Raw genomic sequence first — 23358 nt, forward strand, 5'->3', positions numbered from 1 at the left:
TACTTCCTATTTCATGATGGACCAAGACCTATGTTTCTTATTATGTTTATTGTGTCCTGCTTTAAACTGTCTAGCAAATTAAATGTCATCAATTCCTGATTTTGCTGTATTTAAATTTTTTCAGTCTAACTTTATTTTATTAACTTACTTTTATTGCCAAACTTGTCTAATCAGCTAAAATTCTAGTTAATTTACTTTTTATGGGCCTAAGATGAGAGCGATACTAATAATATTTTATGAACAGTGGGAGCATTTTTTTCTCAGTATTGTGAGAAGCTTTAAACAATTTTTTTTTTTGGTTTAAACTAGTCTATGTGGGAAAGCTCCCTCTAGTGTTTCTTGGAGCAAGTACAAGTGGCATTGAACTATGTTTTTAAAAGAATGAGCCTTAGGGCCAGACTTGGAGGCTCACGTCTATAATCCCAGCACTTTGAGAGGCCGAGGCAGGCAGATCACTTGAGGTCAGGAGTTTGAGACCAGCCTGGGCAACATGGTGAAACTCTGTTTCTACTAAAAATAGAAAAATTAGCCGGGCATCGTGGTGGGCGCCTGTAATTCCAGCTACTCGGGAGGCTGAGGCAGGAGAATCACTTGAACCTGTTAGGTGGAGGCCTGCAGTGAGCCGAGATCGTGCCACTGCACTTGAGCCTGGGTGACAGAGAGAGACTTGGTCTCAAAAAAAAAAAAAAAAGTGAGCCTTAAATAATAGGACTAATTTGATAAATAGAGAGCATCTTGTTGAATAAATAGATAGTAGGCTGATCTCACATTGAAAACGCTTTGCAGTTGGGTAGAGGGATGTGCTGTATTTGAAAACATAGATCTCAAAAATAAAGAATGTTCTTTATTTTTCCATATAGAAATGTTCCATATAGAAAATGGAACATTAACTTTCTTGATTACATGTTTATGAGCTGCTTTACTTTCTTGTTTTGATGACTTTGTTTCTAATTTCACTGCTTTAGAAATCATGCCCATAGAAATATCCATATCTAAGGAAAGAAATATAAGGTTATTTTTCATAAGTGACACAAATATTTTAAAATCAAAGTATGTTATTCTTATTTTGAGAAGGTACACAATAGAGTATTTTTGCGTAACTACATGAAAACTTTTTTCAAACTTTATTCCTTATATAAATATTACTTTTATAGGATAGCTCCCAGTTTCTCCTAATGACAGAGAAACCAGTTTTACCTACATGGGTTCATTTTACAGGGGCAAACCGCTCTTCTAATTAGTGGCTGATTCCTGAGTTTTACCTAAAATACTTGATGCCAAGTAGGGATCACATTTAGCAATCCAGAGAACACAGGAAGAATAGCTTGAGGATCCTAAAGATGTCTTCACCTCACAACTTAGTCCACAAACAGCCTAGAATTAAATTTTATGTTGATGCTCAATATTCTGTTAGATCTTCTTCCCCATCCTCATCTTAGCTAATGAGCAAGCTTGCTATTTTACAGAGAAAATTAAAGCAGAGGAGAAATTCTATAAATTCCCATCACCCATCTGCCTGCACCTGTGCCTTTCTATTCTGCCTTTCCCTTTCAAACTGCCAGTTCAGTTCAACCTCTTCCTTGGGTCTAGATTCTGTCCCCTCTTGTCTACTTAAGGACATTGCTCCAGCAATTCTGCCCTGTTTCTTCAGATCATTGATTTCCCCTTCACCGTTATGTATTCTCTATTGGAAGCTGTCATTTCTTCCAAGAGAGAACCCTCTCTTGACTCACTTGTTTCTCCTGCTGCTGCCCTTATAGGTTGTCTGTTCCTATTGCTTTGAATTTCATTCTTGAAATTTCTTTTGAACCTACTCCATTAAGGCTTTTGTCCTTAGCTCCCACCATTTTTCTTGTCAAAGTCACCTGTGATCTCATGTTGATTACTGTCTTCTTTTGGAAACCTTTCTTAGTTGGCTTCAGGATGCCATTCTCTCCTGGCTCTTGCTGTATTTTCTTTCATTCATATTTCTCCATCTTTCAAACTAATCACTGTGGCTTCAGGGCTAGATCCTGCAGATAGCCCCCTCTCTGTGTCTGCCTAGCTGTCTGTGTCTCTGTTTCTGTCTTTCTCTCTCTGTCTTCTATACTCTTGATAAACTCATCTAATCTCATGGCTTTAAATACCATCTGCATGCTAATAACTTCCAATTTTCTATCTCAGCCCCGATCTGTCCTGGAGCTCCAGACACATATAATCAACTGTCTACTGACATCTCCTCTTGAGTGTCTATAAGCTTCTCAAAATTAATGTGTCCAAAACACGGCTCCTGAACTCTTAAGCCATCACCCACCTGCAGTCTGTCCTATTGTCGCTCCATTTTTTCTAATTCCTGTGGCCCTAAACCGTGATGTCATCCTTGCCTGCTCTCCTTCTCCTAGACCTCACATTGGATTCCTCAACATATCATCCTATCTGTACCTTTAAAATTATATCCAGAAGCTGGCCGCTGCCTAACCACCTCCCTTGCTGTCGCTTCTGTGTGAGCCACCAATGGCTCACCCTGGATGAGTGCGGTAGACACCTGCCCATTACCCTTGTCCATTTTCCACACAGTAGCCAAAGGGTTCCTTTGAAAGCAACTTAGATCATGTCATTTCCACACTGAGCACTGCACTGTACCACGGGCTTTCTATCTCACCAAGAGTAGAAGCCAAAATCCTTTCAAGCCCCTGCAGGATTTAGATCTCCCACATCTCCCACAACTGCCTCCCCCATAATCGCGTGCTCACTCACTCCCATTCAGCCATGCTGGTTCCTCACAGTTCCCTGAACATACCAGGAAAATTTGCGCTTCAGGGGCTTAGTACTTGATGTTCTGTCTGCCCAGAACATTCCTCCCTCTGATATTTATATTGCTCATGACCTTGCTGACTTCAGATATCTACTCATATATCATCTTACAGAGAGTCCTTTCTCTAAAATTGCAACTGTTTTCCTCAGAATTTTATGTCTTTCCAAATTTCCCCCTTCCCTGCATTATTTTTCTCCTTGGAAATGTTCACTAAAATCCCTTATATTTTACTTCTCTTGTTAATTTTTTCTTCCCTATCTCCCCGCCCCAATTTAAATTTCATGAAGGCAGGGAATTTGATTTAGCCATAGCTTCTCACTTATTTCGTCTTCTTACGTAGCACATATTGGAATTATATTTTGATTTAAACGTTATTAAATGCTTTCATTGTCGCAGCGCTGTGTCAGGCATATTTTCACATTTAATTCATTTTTCTTAGGTTGCCTTTCAGATAAACATTGTGATTTCCATTTTGCATATGAAAAACCTGAGACATAAGGGGTATCATATCTTTTCTATAGATAAGCATAGATACTGGACCCAGGCTTTAAGTAGAAACCCTTTAACAGCTTGATGTGTACTTTTCTAATATGTGAAGCTATGGACTGCTTCCTTTTAAAAATAATAATTTTGATTTTGTGTGTGTGTATGTGTGTGTGTGTGTGTGTGTGTGAGACAGGGTCTCACTCTGTCACCCAAGCTATAATGCAGTGGCATGATGTGGTCACTGTTCACTGCAGCCTCGACGTCCCAGGCTCAAGTGATCCTCCCACCTCAGCTTCCTAAGTAGCTGGGGCTACAGGCATGTGCCACAACTCCTTCCTGGTTTAAATTTTTTGTAGAGACGGGGTTTCCCTATGTTTCCCAGGCTGGTCTTGAACTCCTGGTTTTAGGCAGTTCTCCTGCCTCGGCCTCCACAAAGTACTGGGATTATAGGAGTGAGCCAACACACCCCACCTGACTTTGGTTTTGAAAGGGAATTGGAAAGTGACGGTTCTTGCCTGCTCCTTTGTCATATGACTTCTTCCCAAGCATGCCATCTTCTGTCTTGTTACACCAGCACTAAACTCAGCCACTTTTGGGGAGATTTTATTCTCTCTCTCTCTTTTTTTCTCTTTTTTTTTTTTTTGAGACAGAGTCTCACTCTGTTGCTCAGGCTGGAGTGCAGTGGTGCTATCTCTGCTCACTGCAACCTCTGCCTCCCAGGCTCAAGCGATTCTCCTGCCTCAGCCTCAGGAGTAGCTGGGATTACAGGTGCGTATCACCATGCCTGGCTAATTTTTGTGTTTTTAATAGAGATGGGGTTTTGCTATGTTGGCCAGGCTGGTCCTGAATTCCTGACCTCAAGTGATCCACCCACCTCGCCTCAGCCTCCCAAAGTGCTGGGATTACACGTGTGACCCACTATGCCTGGCCTCATTCTCTTTATCAAATCATGATTCCCCAGATTTTTTCCTGTGAGTTACTCTTTTATATTTTCTATCTGATCACTTTTACACATTTGTAACAGTCACAGGATAAGAAGGCACAAGTCGTACCTTTTACGGAAGGAATTCAACTGGATAAGCAGTGAGACAGCATGAGAGGAGAGAGCTTAGTAGAAAGGTTTAAGAAATGTCTCTCTGATAATTTGGCCTAACTTAGAGGCCATCAAAAAGGCAGCAGTTAGAAAAGAGCTGAACCATAAATGGGTTTGGAGCAAAGTGGCCAAGAATATCTAAGAACTAAAGCCTGGTCTGAGAGGAAACTGTCTTGGCTCATAGCCCAACGATCAAAAACAAAGCTACTTGTATGACTCTGGTTTAAGTCACAGAGATACTCTTGCTTTCTTTGGCCCCAAATAGTGTAGTCTCTTGTAATCTCATTCTTTTCCTCTTCAGTGGTTTGACTTTTGATGTTAACAGTTTATTGCCACATCTGTAAAATAAGACAGCGGGGACCACTGATTCCTTAAAGAGACCCTTAGTTTTATAGTTCTATCATTTTCGAATCAGTGTATTGTTCTATTCTATTTTGAATCTAGACTCAGTTTTAGACTTCTATTTTACTGTGGAAAATTTGCTTTAAAGAATAATTTAGATTTTTAACTAAATACAAAGAATCTTTGAAGTATTTTAGGATAAAAGTTAAAATGAGATTGTCAAACAGCTTCACCCTAAAAACCATAGCACGAACTGGGTGTGCTTCTAAGGCTACTGGGGCTGGAAAAATGGCTAGGAATGATTAGTGTTTCCTTGAATACAAATGAACTGATACTTGGCATCTATATATCTTCCCAGCATTTTCCATTATACGAAGATGAAATTTTAAAAAGCTCAATTAAAAATTATAACATTAAATGACCAGATCAATCATTTCTCAAAATGCTGCATTTTACTTCATACTATTACGGTTTCAACATCATCCACCTGTTGCCTGGATAGTCTGTAAACTAATCTTAATGGTTTCTTAAACAAGCAGAATTAATTATAAAGGAAATCTACCCTTCCCCTAAAGCCATGCATTACTTCCAAACCAAATATATTTCTTTTCCATACTGTCTCTGTTTGAGTGAGACTAGTTTAAATTGCTGTTCTTTCTCATTAGGTAGTTTTTCAGTTTACTTGTTCCCTAATGTTTTTCCTCAACTTTTTTTTTTTTTTTTACACTTCTCTAAATCTTGCTCTGCCTACTATAGTTATTATAAAAGATTAATAATATCAAGCAGTGAAGCTTATATCAATTGTAAAAGAATTGATCCAGTTCTTTTTTGTTTAAATATGTTTTAGGAAGCTTATTCTCATGCTGATATACATCATATCTATTTTTAAACATTTATTGAAGTTCATCTGTTATCAGTGAGCCGTGTGAATAAAAAAGACATTGTACTGTAATCTCTTATCTCCATAATTAGTAAGCATGGGACACTTGTGATTATTTAAACAGTATAATAAAGACTACAGTCATCAAAATTAAAATGTTTCTTTTTAAAGAAAGCTAAAGCTTTGCTCTTTAGTCCCAAACAATCTGTGTATTTCCTGATTGCAGAGTCAGGAAATACTTAACTTTTGAAGCAATAACGGTTACTCCTGGGAAGTTTTATAATTGGCTGCATAGTGATAACGTGGACTTTAATAATTAAATACAATGAAAATACCGCCAGCTTATTTAGAAAGAGAGAACTTCTTAAGTGCAACCGAGAGAGCTAATACTGAGGACTACACCAGTTTGGCAAAATCATTGCTCTTCGTGACCACCTCCAGTTTCCAGCTGGCTTCCTGATCAAAGGTATTTTTCCTTAGTGCTTTTTCACTCTCCAGATTTTCTCCTGTGTTTGTTCAGGCCTTTGAACATCAGTGTGTGGTAGTTGTAGAATTTATTTTATTTTGAAGTCAGGTAAAATGTGGTTTATAAAATGTTAATGGGTTTTTTGAAGTATGTTAAGTAACTATGATAACTAATGAGAAAGAACAGCATGACTTCAAGGAATCTAGAAGCAATATATATATTTTTTTTTGTCTAGAGTGAGGAATTGCTTTAATGTCTGAGTCTCGGTACTTGAGTCTAAATTGTTTTAGTGAGGTCACTGAAGGTGTAACAACAAAATACTAGCTAAAGGTGGCACTGTGCTTTTTCTAAATATCATGAGACCCTTATTTTTGTTGAATTGATTCCTGTGTGTTAATGGAAATGAATGATTTTAACAACTTGCACACTACTTCAGGTTTAATCATAAAGGTGATTCCCTCTCTTGATTGTACATTATCTTGCCTTTATATTGGTATTAATCCAAAAATTAACTCACAGAATGTCTATCCCGATGAGACCTTATCAACCATCTATCAAGTTCCCCCATTCACTTTGCTCTTGAGGAAGCTATCTGGCAGAGGTGCAACAACTATTCCCAGAGGTCTTGAGCAAAATATTGGGGATAGAATAGAAACCTGTCAGTCCCTAGTGTGGTTGAGCCTCTTTCAGTATCGTTTTGTGTTAATAGATTAAATGCTGCCACTGAGTAGAAATCTTGCCTTGAATTGGTGTGTGTAAATCGTCATTAGGCTCTGTGGGTTGTAGGCAGATTTTGAGCAGCGGAATTATTTGTATCTAAATATGTAGCTAGGGCGTGTAGCTTGAGGTGCTCTATAACATTTAGAGTCATTCTGGAAACATACCGTCACTTCCTAGTTTGGGTGAATGGTGAGCAGAGTGAGAAGCCACTGCTTTCTATTTTTGGGTGTGACAGATCTCTTGAGTCACCAACAGGAATTTACTAAACTGTCTCAGTCCTGAAGACTTTATATCAGAGTTCTAGGTAGTTTTTCATTCCTGTATATATGCCTCTGTTTACTGTCAGCATTCATTCAAGTTCTTCTGAGCCCAGACCATTTTCCTAGTGGCCACAGGGAGGAATTCTAGTAAGCAACAAAACCACCCCACCTCAGTCTTTCACTTAAGAGCTTATGGTATGATGGTACAGGAGAAAGAGATATTGAAAAGATACAACACATATAAGAAGGATTCCGATTCATTCAACAATGTTTGTAAATGTATGTATAAATATATGTCAGTTAACACTATGCTACAGGAGAATCCTATGATTCCACAATATTGTATGTATGTACAAGTACTGGACAGAAATTTTATTTCTCTTGCATTGTTTCTGATGAATCCCTTAAGTAAATTCTTCAATACAAGATTTTCATGATTCTCTGATCACTCATTTCCCCACTATGGATATTTTACTATGCTTATATGAGCAGTGTGTCCCTTCTGGTGTGGCCTAAGTGAGTAGTCAGGGGCTGTATAATGCTAGATTTTATACTCTGTGTTTCACATGAGGATAAGCAAAAAAAACAGAGCTGTTGTTAGAACAGTTTTGCAGAGACTCTGCAGCCCATGTCATTGAAAGTTGTGGTTAGTCATAACCTGAGAAAAGGTAGTAAAGGTAACTAGAACCAGTTTTGTGTTGTAATATTAGCATCTTAAATTATTGAAGATTAAATTACGTACTCAGTTTAGAATTCAAGATGATAAACTTTGCTTATATAAACTGGATCACTTATGGAATTACATTTAGGTGTTGAGTTTTTACCTGTAGTCGCAGGGAAGGATCCTGGGAGACGATAGAAATTCAGCCACAAATCAGTTTTTCATGTAAGAACTCTTGATACGGCGATAGAGGAATTCAAAAGACTTGACACAATTAAGGTTGAATTGACTTTATGTGCAATCTCCATTGTAGAATGGAACTTTGAGGTTGTATGTAAATCATTTAAATATTTGTAACAAGATAAAATATCTGCAGTAAAATCAGTGCTACAGGCAATATGTCTGGTTCTGTACTCTGTAGAGACACTTTTGGAGGCATACTTGGGTTAAAAAGTAGACAAAAAGTATTTAGTGGAAATCAGATAAAAAGATTTAGTTATACTTGGGTTAAAAATCAGATTAAAAATATTTAGTAATCAGATGAAAATCAGATGAAAAGTAGAGAGAAAGAAGAGATCATTCTCCTAGGGCTTTGCCCACTAGAATCATTTTATTTTTTTGCAGGTTTGCAGAGTTGAGTGTCAGCTAGCTCACTCTCCATAGCTTTGGTCCTTGTTAGGTAAGGTTAATCACATATTAAGGCAGTGAGAAAATGACAGAGGGTTAAGGTTGCTAGTCACATGTTAGCACAGATACCTGACTTTGTCCCTGAGACATGGCAAGTGTTCAGGGTGAGTCACTGAAGCTATAGCATGTGGATTTTATCCTTTCATAGTAAATACTTGGTCTAGCAAGCTGAAATTCTCGTGATTTTTAAACTATGAATGTTATAGCAGTATATCCCAAATAATTACAACAGCCCCTCCTTATCCACAGTTTCAGTCACCTGTGGTCATCTGTGGTCCGAAAATATTAAATGGATGTGGCAATAAACTGTTAACATCTCTGAACTCAGAGACCTTGTGGGAGGAATGTGCCTTGCATGTTGGAGAAATAGCAAGGAGGCCGTTGTGGCTGGAGCTGAGTGAGTAAGAAGGGAATTTAGTAGCAGATAAACTCTTGCAACCAATTGCCAATCAGGAAATCTTTGAATCCACTTATGATCTGGAACTGCACCCCCTCCATGTACACCCCCCACCCCGCCCCTTTGAGTTCTCCCGCCTTTGTGGATCGAACCAATGTACATCTTACATATATTGATTGATGTCTTATGTCTCCCTAACATGTAGAAAACCAAGCTATAGCCCAACCACCTTGGGCACATGTTCTCAGAACCTCCTGAGGCTGTGTCATGGTCATGCCCTTAACCTTGGCAAAATAAACTTCTAAACTGATTGAGACCTGTCTCAGATACTTTTTGGTTTATAGAATGTACCACATTTTATTTATCTCTTCACTTGCTGATGGACGTTTGGATTGTTTTCAGTTTTAGAGTTGTGAACCCAGAAAATCTGAGACAGGTCTCAGTTAATTTAGAAAGTGTATTTTGCCAAGGTTGAGGATGCACACCCGTGACACAGCCCCAGGAAGTCCTGATGACATGTCCCCAAGGTGATTAGGGCACAGCTTGGTTTTATACACTTTAGGGAGACATGAGACATCAATCAATATATGTAAGAAGTACCTTGGATCCATCTGGAAAGGCGGGACAATTTGGAGCAAAGGCAGGAAGACTCAAAGCAGGGAGGGAGTTTTTAGGTCATAGATAGGTGCTATGGTTACATTCTTTTGAGTTTCTGATTAACCTTTCCAAAGGAGGCAATCAGATATGCATCTGTCTCAGTGAGCAGAGGGGTGACTTTGAATAGATAGGAGGTAGGTTTGCCCTAAGCAATTTTCAGCTTGAGTTTTCCTTAGTGATTTTGGGGGCCTAAGATATTTTCCTTTCACAGGATATTGGGACAAAAGTGCCTTTGAATATTTGTTTGTAGGCTCTTGTGTGGACATGTTTTCCAGTCTTTTAATTTTTAGGAGTGGAATGCCTAGGTAATGAAGTAGGTCTATATCTAACTCCTAAGAAACTGCCAAACCATCCTCTAGAGTGGTGTGTCATTTTATATGTATGTGTACAATGTATGAGAGTTCCAGTTGCTCCCACGTCCTTGCTGTCAGTCTTCTTTTTATCTTAGCCATTCTAAGAGGTATATAGTGGTATCTTATTGTGGTTTTAATTTGCATTTTCTCTGATAGTTAATGCTGATGAGGGATGTCTAGGTTTTAATCTCCTCATCAAGAAAGGTTATTTTATCCTCATGGTTAGAACTTTGGTTCCTTTCAGCTGAGGCACAAATAACTTTTAAACACAATCAAAAGACATATTATGACATAATAGGTTGGCAGTGGCTTATATAGTTTCATGGTTTTGTTTCTGGGAGACTCATTTAAAGTGGGAAAATATACTGCTATTCAATTTCAATTAATTTTCATTACATTTTAATTTTATCTTGAAGTCATTTATGTCAAATAGTATAAGTGTATGCTCTGTCTTGTGTAGTGTCTATTACTTTGTATATTATTTAGGATGAAAATACATTCCATGTGATAATAATTGGGCTAGGTAAATGTAAATTGTCTCAAAACTTTCAACTAGAATCAGGGTTTTAATTTTTTCCCCCAGGTTCCTGATGTTATTAGCAGCATAAGGCAATTATCTAAAGTGGCCATGAAAGAGGATGCCAAACCCAGCAAAGATAATGAGGACGCCTTTTACAACTCTCAGAAGTTCGAAGTCTTGTACTGTGGAAAGGTGACCGTGACCCACAAGAAGGCCCCCTCAAGCCTCATTGATGACTGCATGGAGAAGTTCAGCCTGCACGAACAGCAGCGCCTGAAGATCCAAGGCGAGCAGCGCGGTCCGGACCCAGGAGAGGACCTGGCTGACTTGGAGATGGTGGTGCCTGGGTCCCCCGGAGACTGCCTGCCGGAGGAGGCTGACGGCAGCGACACCCACCTTGGCTTACCTGCCGAGGCCAGCCAGCCTGCCCTTACCAGCTCTCGGGTCTGCTTCCCTGAGCGGATTTTGGAAGATTCTGGCTTTGATGAGCAGCAGGAGTTTCGGTCTCGGTGCAGCAGTGTCACCGGAGTGCAAAGGAGAGTTCACGAGGGCAGCCAGAAATCCCAGCCGCGACGGAGACACGCGAGCGCCCCCAGTCACGTCCAGCCCTCGGACTCGGAGAAGAACAGGACCATGCTCTTCCAGGTACGCCTGGCCGGACGCTGTCCGCCCTTGCCCCAGAAGGTGCCAGATGGAAGCAGCTGGGCATCCAGTTCCTCCCAGCTCCACCTCTGTATAACGAATAATCTTTTTGTTTGTTTTCCCCTTCAAAGCAGATAAGGCAGGTGGAGGAAGAGTGCACAGGAAAGTAGGGAAGGGGCGAGAGGCAGACGTGGAGTGTGGAGTGTAAGAAGTAAGGGAGTAGGGAACAAAGAGGAGGAGGAAGCAATTCGTAGAGCGTCCTGGACCCCTGGTAGAGAGAATAAGAATCTATCACCAGCATGTGCCTTGGGGTGATTCTCAAATAAATGCTTAAAAAAAAAAAATGTAGGCCCGGCGCGGGGGCTCACGCCTATAATTCCGGCACTTTGGGAGGCCAAGGTGCGCGGATTACTTGAGGTCAGGAGTTCCAGACCAGCCTGGCTAACATGGCAAAACCCCGTCTCTATTAAAAAAAAATACAAAAATTAGCCAGGCGTGGTGGGGGCGTGCCTGTAATCCCAGCTAATCAGCTGCTAAGGCGGGACAATTGCTTGAACTGGGGAGTTGGAGGTCCTAGTGAGCTGAGATTGACACCCTGCACTCGAGCCTGGGCGACAGAGCGAGATTCCGTTTCAACAACAACAAAAAAATTGTAGAAAGTCAGTCTTTAAAGATATGAATCTGAGAGAGTGCGACTTGGCATGGAGAAACAAGGGAATTTTTTTCTAGAGAAGAAAAAACTCCAGAGACTTGTATTTGTATTTTGAGTCGAGGACACACCAATTTATGCTGTCACACCAAAAGACGTTAAAGAAGCACCATTGGCCTAAAAATAATTGGATACTAAAATAATTTGATGCAAGCTGTAGTATTGGTATAAAAGATCATTCTTAATTCTAAACATTTTTGAAGGTTGTACAGGGTATAGAAGGTGTCAGGTTCCACTTAAAATAACTTAATTCCTAACAATACCCTGTAGAGAGTCTTTAATCCTCAGCTTGTAAGATTTGAGTTTCCTTGGGGCGGGGGAGAAAGAGTGACTATCTTTTTTAAACCTATTTTAAACATTTCCTGAGAAGGGAAATTCCAGAGTATTTTGGTAAACAGTACTGGTGTGTAATATCAGAAGTTTGCTTTATCAGAAGTTCATGAGGCTTTTTTTCACAAATGATAATATTTTATTATAGAAAAAGCATCCCAAATGCAGGATTTCATAAACACTGGTAGGTGAACAAGTACATCTTCAAAAGTAAATTCAAAGTAAAGAGGCAACACTTGCAAACATTTTGCCTTAAGGAGAAAATGTGATGTTCTCCTGCAGAAGTGACCTCACGCAGAACACAAATGTGGCTCCATATCATGAAGGCATCAGATTTGCTTTCTGAGCTCAGTATGCCCATTTCAACAACCGAAAATGATGGCAAGAAGTAGCATTGAATATATTACTACTTGATTAAAAAAAAAATCACACCCCTGATTTAAAAAAAAAAAAAGAGACAGGGTCTCGCTCTGTCATCCAGGCTGGAGTGCAGCAGTGTGATCACAGCTACTACAGCCTTGACCTCTGGAAGTTTATATTTTGTTCTTTTTTGTTGGTGGTGGTTTTGTTTTTAATGAACTCAAGGTATGTCATTAAAGCCTCTCTAGTCTTTGGTGATGTGTTAACTGAATTTCCCCTTTTCTTGGGGCTATCAGATTTGTTCTTTTTTTTAGCTGGTCACAGTTCTTGTTGTTAATTTTTCTGAATGGTTTATTTTCAAAAATTTTAATTCATTAGCCCAATTACAGATATATCCTTTTGCTGAGCATTTAGAAGAAAGTATGATTATAACTTATTTTTTTTAATTACTATTTTTAGAAATCATGAAGTGAGGAAAGTTTGCATATTTTTTAAAAAGACAGTTGTTTCTAATCTGAAAAATATTTGTATCTTATAATAATTGAAGACTAATTTAATTTTCATACTTTTTTTGACAGAGAAAAGAAACATTTTTGAGGCAGCTGATATTTGGGGTTAAAAATATTGGTTGGATTAGATGTTTAAGCACATATGAAATAGATATATCTGGGATATTGCATTTGAAGCTATATTATTAGTTTAATATTTGGTTATAAAGTAAGATGTTAGATCCTTATGAATTGAAATTAATTGGAATGCTTTTATTTTTAAGGTTGGGCGATTTGAGATTAACCTTATCAGTCCAGACACTAAATCAGTTGTGCTAGAAAAGAATTTTAAAGATATCTCCTCTTGTTCTCAGGTATGTATCAAAGTATATCATAGTATGTGAAGAGACCAATTCAATCTTGTTTCAGAATTAACAATAAAATAACTGGGCTTGACCCCCTTAAAATTTTAATTTTTTTTGAAATTTAAATTTTTATTCTTAAAGGGAATTTGTCTTAAACTAAGGGCTCCTGGGTTTTTGTCTATGGCAGCACCAAAATCCTGCCCAGGTCCCTTGTCCAGTTTGTCCTCATTTTAGCCAACTCTTTCTCATTGTAATGCTACTTCATCAAATCCCTTCCAGTGATGGAATTTTTGTGGTGGTGAGTTCTTTTGAAAATACCTTCACAGTTAGTTCCTTGGAATGTTGGCCTGTGGGACTTGTGGGTATAACTGAGTCATGCTTGCTCTTTATACCATAGTAGGTAGTAAAAGGAGAACCAGGGTTTCAGCTTATTTTAATGTAAATACTAAATTTTGAAAATATTTTTGTATTTTTGTTATTTTATTTGTTTTTAATTCACAAACTGTGTATTTAAATGTTTTTTAAAATAATCAGTACAGCCTAATATGTACACAATTATATTAGACATTGAAGAGATTACAAGATTAAAAAGAACTTTTGAAGATGTCAGATAGAAGGAGTATCTAAATGTAAATGTAGGGAGGTTAAAAAATGCACCTCTTAGGAGTTTCCTGGAATTGAGAATTCACTTCTTTTCTGCCTGGTGACTTAACTTACCTTCAAGGAGTTGGATCTTGCCAAAGTCCTTACTTAGATTTTAATGTCACTTCTTTTCTGCCTAGTGACTTACCTTTAAGGAGCTGGATCTTACCAAGGTCCTTATATTTTAATGTTGAAAAGTCACGCCGGCCTATCTTGTTTTCTTTATTTACTATCTTTTTAAAGATAATTTGAAGTTAGCATTACTATAGGTATGATATTCAGACATTCTTCCCTTTGAAGTTAACAAGACAGTTTTTGTACTTTTATTTATTTATTTATTTATTTATTTTTGGAGACAGGGTCTTCCTCTGTCACCCAGGCTGGATTGCAGTGGTGTGATCATGGCTCATTACAGCCTTGACCTTTCCGGCTCAAGCAATCCTCCCACCTTAGCCTCTCCAGTAGCTGGGACCACAGGCATGTGCCACCATGCCTGGCTACTTGTTATTTTTTTATTTTCTTGAATTTTTTGTAGAGACGAGGTCTCATTATGTTGCCCAGCCTGGTCTTGAACTCCTGGCCTCGAGATCTTCCTGCTTTGGCCTCCCAAAGTGCTGGGATTACAAGCATAAGCCACCATGCTGGCCAGTTTTTGTACACCTTGTTTGCCACAGTCTCAGCTAATAACAGTTCACTTCTGATATTTTGTTTTAATATACTTTATATTATATGGAGACATAAAATTACATTGTGTAGATAAAAATTTTCTACTCTGATAACTTTGTCAGCAGTTGAAATAAGGAGGAATATATTGTAAATTTCTAAATTCCTACGTAAAGGACACAGAAATTTTAACTGAAAAGTACTAAGCATTCTTGTAATTATCAGTTTACTGGTGGTCCCTGGGAGATCGTAAGTGCTGCGAGGGCAGGTGTCTAAGGCTGTGGTGTCATTCTGTAGGACATCTGAGTCGGATGTACTAAGACAGAGCTTAACCCTGAGGTGTCCAATATATGTTGAATGAATGAGCACTTTACACTGGTGGGCCTTATGCCAAATACTAAAGAGAAAGTGATGTCTGAACCAAAGCAGTTCCTATCCCAGAGCACCAAGGGGCATCCTCAAAAGCTGTGCCTCCCACCCCACACTCCTCAAGCCTCCTCATGAGAAAACTCACAATGCTCATTGGGCAGCTAAAAGAAAAAAAAAATAGAAAAAAGAACTAGCCAAACCAAAAATTGGAAGTTCAGATACAATTTCTTGTTTCTCCTTTGTATTTTTTTAAAGTCAAGATTTGCATTCTGATATTCTGGTTCAGAAAAAGAAATAGACAGAAGCAGGAGGGAGATTTGTGGAAAGCCCCGCCTTTCATCGAGGTAATTGTCAGGTTATCCATCTGCTCCTCACTGAGTGGCTGGCCCTGCTCTTATTACGTCCTTCCATGGAATTGAACTCATATGATGTAGCTGTTTTCAGGAAGAGCCTGATTTTTAATAGTGCACATCCCAAATGCTTCTTTCTTCAAAATCTGTCAGACTGTTTGCCTGGCAAGCATGGGGACTATGGGAATGGTTTTCTTTCCTGGAAACATTGCCATTGCCTCAGGACTCTCTGAGCTAATGAGGTCCTGTGAATTTTTCCCATTTAGTACTAAGCGAGTAAAGGATATTCTTAAGTCACTAACAAGTTTTGCCAAATTGAGGCCAGTGTGGCTGGAGTTGGGGAGGTGAGAAGGGAATGTTATAGGAGATAAAGCCAGAGGAAAGGAGATGAGAATGGAAAGATGAAAATCGAGGTTGTGTATCTAAAGATCATATGGGGGGGCTGGTAGTCACCATGCAAATTTAATCTGTATGGATGTCATATCCATACAGATTGCTTACTTTCACCTCAAGAATTGCAACCTCTCTCCTCTGTACTGACTTTTTCTTTTTACCAGAATTGATTTCCTTTTTCTATTTCCATTGGATAGATTGATCTTATTATAACAAAATAGGGGCTACCATTTATCAAACATCCTAGGAATTATGTTTCTTAGTTCTAAATCTCAAACATTCCTGACAGTAGATGCTGTTACCACTGTTTTATAACGGGAAATGGATGCTCAGAGATAGTTATGAGCAACCCAGTGCAATATCACATATCTCACAATTAGTTGAATCAAGACTTTAGCACAAATCTGACTTCAAAGCATGTTTTTCCTTTTCACGTGGATTTAGGTGATTTCAGGACAACTTTAAATTTTTTGCCTACCTGGCTTATCTAAGTACTGTGCTTGCTGTTAAGGTGTTGTCTACTTACCAGTATGTATACATTCAGACTGGATGAAAATCACAGATGATTATGATTTTTTTTAATGGGATATAAAGGAGGTTATTTAGCCTGGGTCCAGGAAGTACAATGATTTGTCAGTGTGGATAATTGGCACCTGCAGTAATTTCTTTAACGTATCAGTCTTTTAAGTGTGGCTCCTTGAGTGTCTATAAAGAGGCAAACATTCCAATAATTTTATGCATACTTTAAGGAATTGCATGCCAGTTAATTTGAGTATTGTCAGTATTAGTTTTTCTCAGATTCTTAGCCTCAGATAGATAAGAACAGGGTTCATGATGAATATCAGACTGCTGTGCTAAGAAGACAGTAAATTGAAGTAAATTGAAAACTCCATTACTTGCAGACATGGAGTAGCATTTTATTACAAGACACAGTGGATCATACCATCAATATTTTTCCTCCTGTGGCCTTGAGTCACAGAATGTTTATCAGAAGCAGAACAGTCTGAGTTGGTCTCACCTTTTATTTTATGTATCAACAGGCCACTGCATGAGTCTGCTATGGCATTATGTCCCCCCTTCATTGCTGTGAAGGAGAAATTCATAGAACTGTGAAAGCAAAGAACTGATGTTGCTTTCCATATTGTTGATTAAAAGATATATATTCCCATAAATTTTGTATTGCACTTCTTCCCCTCCATCTAGGGTATAAAGCATGTGGATCACTTTGGCTTTATCTGCCGGGAGTCTCCAGAGCCTGGACTTAGCCAGTATATTTGTTACGTATTCCAGTGTGCCAGCGAATCTCTGGTAAGTAGTGTTATTGCTGTCTGCTTGCTCCTGCGGATACATCTGTCGAAGAGAAGACTTGTCTCTTAGGAGCCCAAGCCTTGCAAAATGGCTATCTATGGGAAAAGAAGAAGGCGTCTAGAAATATGTTTTTTCCCCTTCAAAGCAGCACAGCAGTAGAAAAGCAAAAACAAATTGTCATGGTAAATTATATGCCTGGATACTTTCGTGGGTTTAATAAACCCAGTCATGGAAACTTGAGCTTTTTAAAAGGTAGGAAAAGACTAATAATAGGAGAAAAGCTGTTACTTTTTTCACCGCTCATGTGAGAAGATAAGGAAGGCCATTGATCTTTTATTTTCTTAACGGCTATAACATCGCAGAGTAGATAATGCTTACATCAGCAGAATATAGAGCTATTTTGGTTTTCTTCCTTTATTTTATTAGCCCCTTCTTCATTTTTAAAATATCATATACTTTGTGGTCTTACTTTAATTTTCTTCTTTGGCATTTAAAAGTCAATTCTTCTCTTTAACACTACCCCTCTCCTACTCTCAACTAAAGGTAATTTGAGTTCAAGGCATTATGTCCCCCCTTCATTGCTGTGAAGGAGAAATTCGTAGAACTGTGAAAGCAGAGAAATGATGTTGCTTTCCATATTGCTGATTAAAAGATATATTCCCATAAATTTTGTATTGCAGAGTTCAAGGTAATTGGAGTTCATACGTAAGGCAGGCTTGGACATATATCTGAGTGGCTAGGAAATATGTGGATTTTTTTCCCCTCAGAGTTTTTACTTATTCTTGCACCTATGCCATCTCCCCATGTCATTTTAACATAACCCTTTAGACATATACATCACCATTCTTAGAAAAGTTTACAGAAAATTATTTTCTTAGACATGTGATCCTCCCACCAGGATTTCTCCCAGGGAAACACATACAACTTCGTCATATAGAAATCAGTCAGGCAGCATTGTCCTTGGGCCCTTGGTGGATATCACAGTTATCCCTGCCCGACTCTCGCTTTCCACATTCCCAGTGTGGACACTGAGGTTAGAAATAATGAAGAAGTAGGAGAGAATTTGTTCAAAGGCACTTTGTGACCAGCAGCCTCCGGCCTTCATCTTTTTCTTTAAAAGATATAAAACTTACTATTCTAGAGAGTTCCATTTGACTTTTGTTCTCCCTCTAAATAACCATACCTATGAAATATCCACATGTTGATATCCAGGGACTGTTGCTAAATAGGTTGCATTTAGGACTTAAGATAGAAATTTGAGATTGTCATTGTGTAAATGACAGTGAAAGGCAGGTTGGATAAACACTCGGGGGAAGAAAGAGAAAGAAAGCCAAAGAAAACTGAGGACCTAACACTAGAAAATACCAACCGAGTAACAGTTTGGTAGAAAGTGATATCCTAGGATGTTATTCCACACATGCCCGGCTCCCCACCCATCCCCTGCACGCCCACACCTCACTCCTTCTCTGTGTCCCTCCTCTACTCTAGGACTGATCCTTCTATCATGTTCTGGATCCCCCGTTCTGCTACCTTTCTAAAAACTATCATATACCCCATATGTTTTATTTTGGAAGTACCATTTACCTAACTTCTCTACTTACAAATGCTAATGTATCTCTTTCACATTTTATATGCAGTTGTTCATCAAATCCTATTGACTGAAAGATAAGAATGTCTCTTTTCTCCATTTCTCTCCCGTTTCCTCTTTGCTACCCGATTCTAGGCATTCATCTTCTTTACTTGGGCCCTTGTGTTAGTGTCCTAACTAGTCGTCCTGCCACTGGCTTAATCTGCCATCTCTTAATTTTCTACATTATGCTAGAGTTTTATTTCTCACAAGATTTCCTCCTTGGAACCTGGTGTATGCCTCACTGTTAAGGGACAAAATCTATATTGTGTAGCACACAGTGGGGCTCACTTCATTCTCTAGCCTCATCTGATGTTATTCTGTACTTAGACCGGAATGCTATGCCCTTTCATGACCTGCTTCACAAATGCCGTTCGTCTTACAAGCTCTTCTCTGGGTCAGACCGCAAAGACTGCTTTGATGGTTGGTGTGATACTGCTTTTAGTTTGGCTTGCTACTGAAACCCACACGTGTTGGTTAGTTCATGGGACCTAAGGACTTGAGTGAGAGGCTGCAGCTCTCCGAAAGCCCATTGTGGCTCACAGTAGTACAGCTGAAACTCAGAGGTCCCCATTCATTGCATGAGGTAAGGAGTGTGCCATGTCAGAGGATGCCAGAACCGGAGTTTGCTGCCTTTCATACTGTCTGGCTGGGAAGGAGGCCATGTCAGCCTCAAGAATCTGCCTATGACTAAGCAAGGAGAGTGCAATACTTTAGTTATCTCTTTTTTTTACTGCTTTTAATTTTGGAAGTGAAGCAGGCCTGGCTCTGCCCTACTATATCCTGAGTACCCTTCCCCTTATTTTCTACTGCATATTTTTCAGGACCCAGCTTACATATCACATCCTACCAAAGCCTTTCTTGACCCCCTGTTTTGTAGGAATTGCCTCCTTTAGTTGTGCTACTGTTAGTTCTCTTACTATACTTTATTCCTAGGTCTCAAACAGTTCTTGCCAATCCCCACACTCACTTATCTGTTGCATAACCACCTACTCTACTAGATTGTGAGTTTCACAGATTTTGGACTGTCTCTTTTATGTGTTGTGTCATGGAGGTTCTAGGATAGCAGGTGCTTGGTACTTTTGTATTTTGAGTGATTGAATGACTGCATCACTCTTAAATTCAGGCAATCATTTTCTAGGTACTGGTTAATCTGTGATCACTGGAGAACTTGCACTAAAAGGAAAATGATGTAAAACTTTGTTACTTCTAATCTTTTTTACAGGTTTTGTTTTTAGTTTTCATTGTTTTCATTTTGCCCTCATGCATGTAGAATGAGTTTTGGAAACAGGGAATCACAGTAGAAAGTCTGGGAACATGCTGCATTTTTCCACCTAGCGTGATCTGTGACTAAGGCAACAGACTTGACTGGCTGTGAATGCCTTCCTACTACTTGAAGCTGTGTCAGAATCTGAGGTTTGGCATGATTATTCTCGAGAACAGGCCTATGCTAGGATCTTTCAAACCATGTTTAATTTTATCTGTAAGCATCTTAACTGAATAGTGAGGCATCAGAACTGCAAGCCTCAAGAAAAATTAAATGTAAATTTCCTTCATAATAGAGGATAGCTTAAGCAGCTGATACATAGACCAAAACAAAACAGTCAATTAAATATTATCAGTCTAAGCAGTGTTAGGAGTGATGTGGTTTGTGTAACACAATGTATTGCAACACCACGCCTGCTGATTTATCTTCTCTGAGTACCAAGAATACACAATTAGCATTTTCTTTTGCTTCTTTGTAATAATTGCTATGAATTTGTAAACAGTGTAATGTTCTGACGGGCCGTGGGGGGCTATGCTGGAAGTTTAGATGATCAATTCTTCCTTTTCTCCTCCCTTTGTCTCTCCCAACCTTCTCTCTTCTTTCCTTCTCCCTCTCTTTTCTTTCTTTCTTTCTTAAAATAGTTGTTGGTGGGCAGCTTAATCTTGTTTAACCAACCCTTGAGATTTGTAGAAAATATTATCTCTTCAAAAGTGCTTTCTCTAAAATAGGTTTAAAGAGTGTGAAAAAAGTATAGGTGGACTGCTACTTACAAATGAAGAAAAAGTAAACTCCACAGATGCAGACCAAAATATTTAGGGAAAGTATAACCAAAAGGAAAAAAAAAAAAGAAAAAGACCCAGCTGCCCAAGACCCAGAATTTGTATGGGGTTAATAGTGAATGAAATAAGCATGGTATTTCATTAGAAATGAAATAAGCATGGTATTTCATTAGAAATGAAATAAGCATGGTATTTCATTAGAAATGAAATAAGCATGGTATTTCATTAGAAATGAAATAAGCATGGTATTTCATTAGAAATGAAATAAGCATGGTATTTCATTAGAAATGAAATACTAGCATATTGATAGAGGGATGAGATACAAAATCTAGGAAGTTATCTTTCTCTTACATCTGATATTGAGTATATTTGTAAATTTACATCGGTAACAATTAAGGATCAAGCAAAGTGGGAAGATAGCAGGTAGAGAGACAAGTTCAGGTTTCCAATCTGCATGTTTAAATCATGAGGTAAAGTTGCAGATGTTTCAGAAAAGAGCAGTACTCTGTGAAAGTTTCTCATCTAAGAAAAATGGACATAATTGGCATCATTCAGCCTAGGGACAGGAAGTATAGGACTTAGCTTCAGACATATGAGCTGTCATGTGAGAAGTTACATGTAGTATAAAATGTGATAAATGGGCTTAAAATCTAACAAATATGGAGAACACTTCAATACATGGGTGGTTAATTAGCCATTGAAGTAGATCTGGTTGTTAAGAATTGTTAAAATAGGATTGATGCCATTCTTTATTGGATAATTTAAAAATTTACATTTTTTTCAGAGAATTAGACTAGATAATCTTTGAAGTCCTTCACATCCTGTGATTCTTAGACTTATTCTCAAATGCTATAAAATATGTAAGTTTGATGTATAGTGTAAATGTTTATGAGCATCGTCTGCATTATAGATTTTCCTTCTAATTTCATAAATTGGCCTTTGTCCTATCTTCTGCTTTTTGTTGGAAATTTAATTTGCCCGGTGGTAATGCCAAAAATAGGTACTTTCTTTTTGTTTGTGTATGATTGATTTATCTTTGCCCATTCCTTTGCTTTTAACCTTTTGACATGACCTATAACTTTGTTGCTGTTGTATCTGGACTAAAATAATTAAGCTATTCATGGTACACTAATTTGAACTTTTAGTTGCACTGATCTCATAATAGAATTTATAGGTCATTTGGGAAAAGTGGTAGATTTTAGAAAATAAAGTATTATAATTTTAGAAGTCAAATAAGTTTTTAGTAATATTTGTGTACGGGAGAAGTTGGTAGCCACATTTCAGGCACCATGACCTCTTGTTTCACCCAGAAATAGCAAAAACATCAAAAGTTCAATATTTCTACTAGATATCTTTTACAAGGCGGTATTATTAAATGATGAATAACTTATATGGAAACCATTTATATTACTAGTAGATTGCTAACCCCTTCAGTGTTTAAAATAAATGAGAAACAAGAAAGTAGAAATAAAGGAACATCTGCACAAATAGCTTTTGAATGCATAACAAGGCAAATGAAATAAAAATGCAAAGGTATTAAATATGTAGTGCTTTTATTTTCAAGAATTAGAAATTATTACTTTTTGCTTATAGTATAAAATAACATATTTTATCAAAAATTACTTTTATTAATGGAATGATAAGAAATTCATAAGCCTTAAGGTTGCTGATATAACAAAACATAACTGAATAATGACTGACTGCTTGGTGTTTGATCTCTTCTTTCAGAAATAGTAGAATAGTCTGTTTATTTCAGTTTCCTCATATACTGAAATGTAGAAGTAGATTACATTCTTTAAATAATAATTTATTCTTAAATCAGGCCATAGGGGAAGGGGAAAAAGAATATAAAAATGTGCTTACCAAGCATGGTAAATGGTTTTGAATATCAAAGCTAGTTCGGATGAGGCCCTTAGTGCTCAATGGCTCTGTCATGCAAGTTTCATAATTTGATGTAAGTCCTACAGAGTGTAGGAAAATTACACTGTACATTTGTGATTGTTTACAGAAAAGGAGATGCAACCTAAAATTGGTTTAACAATGCATGGGGATGAGCTGTTAGTTGGTTTCAAAGAAGCATCCAGGAAATAAAAAGGCTAGATTAAAACTTTTCGACTGGGTCATGGACGAACAAAAAAGCAGTTAACTGGTAGTTTGCAAGCTGCTGGCCTAATGGTGAGACTCAGCTGTTAGATGCCTCTATGTAAGACCTTCTTAGTGTCACAAATCAGAAGTGGAATGATAATATTAATAAATCAGAAGTTACAGGGATAAGCCAGCATTAGTCACAGACTTTCCCCACCATTGTTTAAATGGAACTCAGTTTTATCCAGAACTTTACTTAACACTTTTTATTTGCTTTTACACTAAAAGTAATCCAGAAGAGTAAAGTAAATAGGATACCTATTAACAAAGTGAATGTTGGACCTATTTTGTTGTTTCATATAAGTGGCAGACAAAACTTCCAAAAGGATCTTTATCTGATAAAGCATATAATTAAACAGAAGGATTAGCTAATTAAACTCTCTGTGATGGCATAGCCCTCAATGCGATTTGAAAATAGCATTAAATTTAAATTAACAGAGCGGTATTATATTACACACATTGAAATAATCTTATTTCATCCAGCTTTCAATTATATGTATGAAACGTCTAACTCCAAGACTTAGTATTTTCTCTCGGCTAGCTCTCTAGTCATCAGAATTCTATTATATTTTATTTAGCATCAACAAAGGCTCACATTGCTGTTG

At 38.0% G+C, this 23358-nt stretch overlaps 1 protein-coding gene across 6 annotated transcripts in view; it reads left to right on the forward strand.

Moving 5' to 3' along the window:
* TBC1D4 (TBC1 domain family member 4) overlaps positions 1-23358 on the forward strand; it is a 198055-nt gene that overhangs the window by 110554 nt on the left and 64143 nt on the right. For 5 of the 6 annotated variants that reach the window (XM_055244043.2, XM_055244042.2, XM_055244039.2 and 2 more), the window contains exons 2-4: positions 10380-10961; positions 13130-13219; positions 16831-16935. In XM_055244043.2, the coding sequence (XP_055100018.1) occupies positions 10380-10961; positions 13130-13219; positions 16831-16935 (777 nt within the window). Of the gene's footprint in view, positions 1-5914; positions 6062-10379; positions 10962-13129; positions 13220-16830; positions 16936-23358 lie in introns of those variants that run through there. The other variant, XM_063618764.1, reaches the window with a different exon arrangement.

The sequence above is a fragment of the Symphalangus syndactylus genome, chromosome 15 (assembly GCF_028878055.3).
Source record: "Symphalangus syndactylus isolate Jambi chromosome 15, NHGRI_mSymSyn1-v2.1_pri, whole genome shotgun sequence".
NCBI classification, from domain to species: Eukaryota; Metazoa; Chordata; class Mammalia; order Primates; family Hylobatidae; genus Symphalangus; species Symphalangus syndactylus.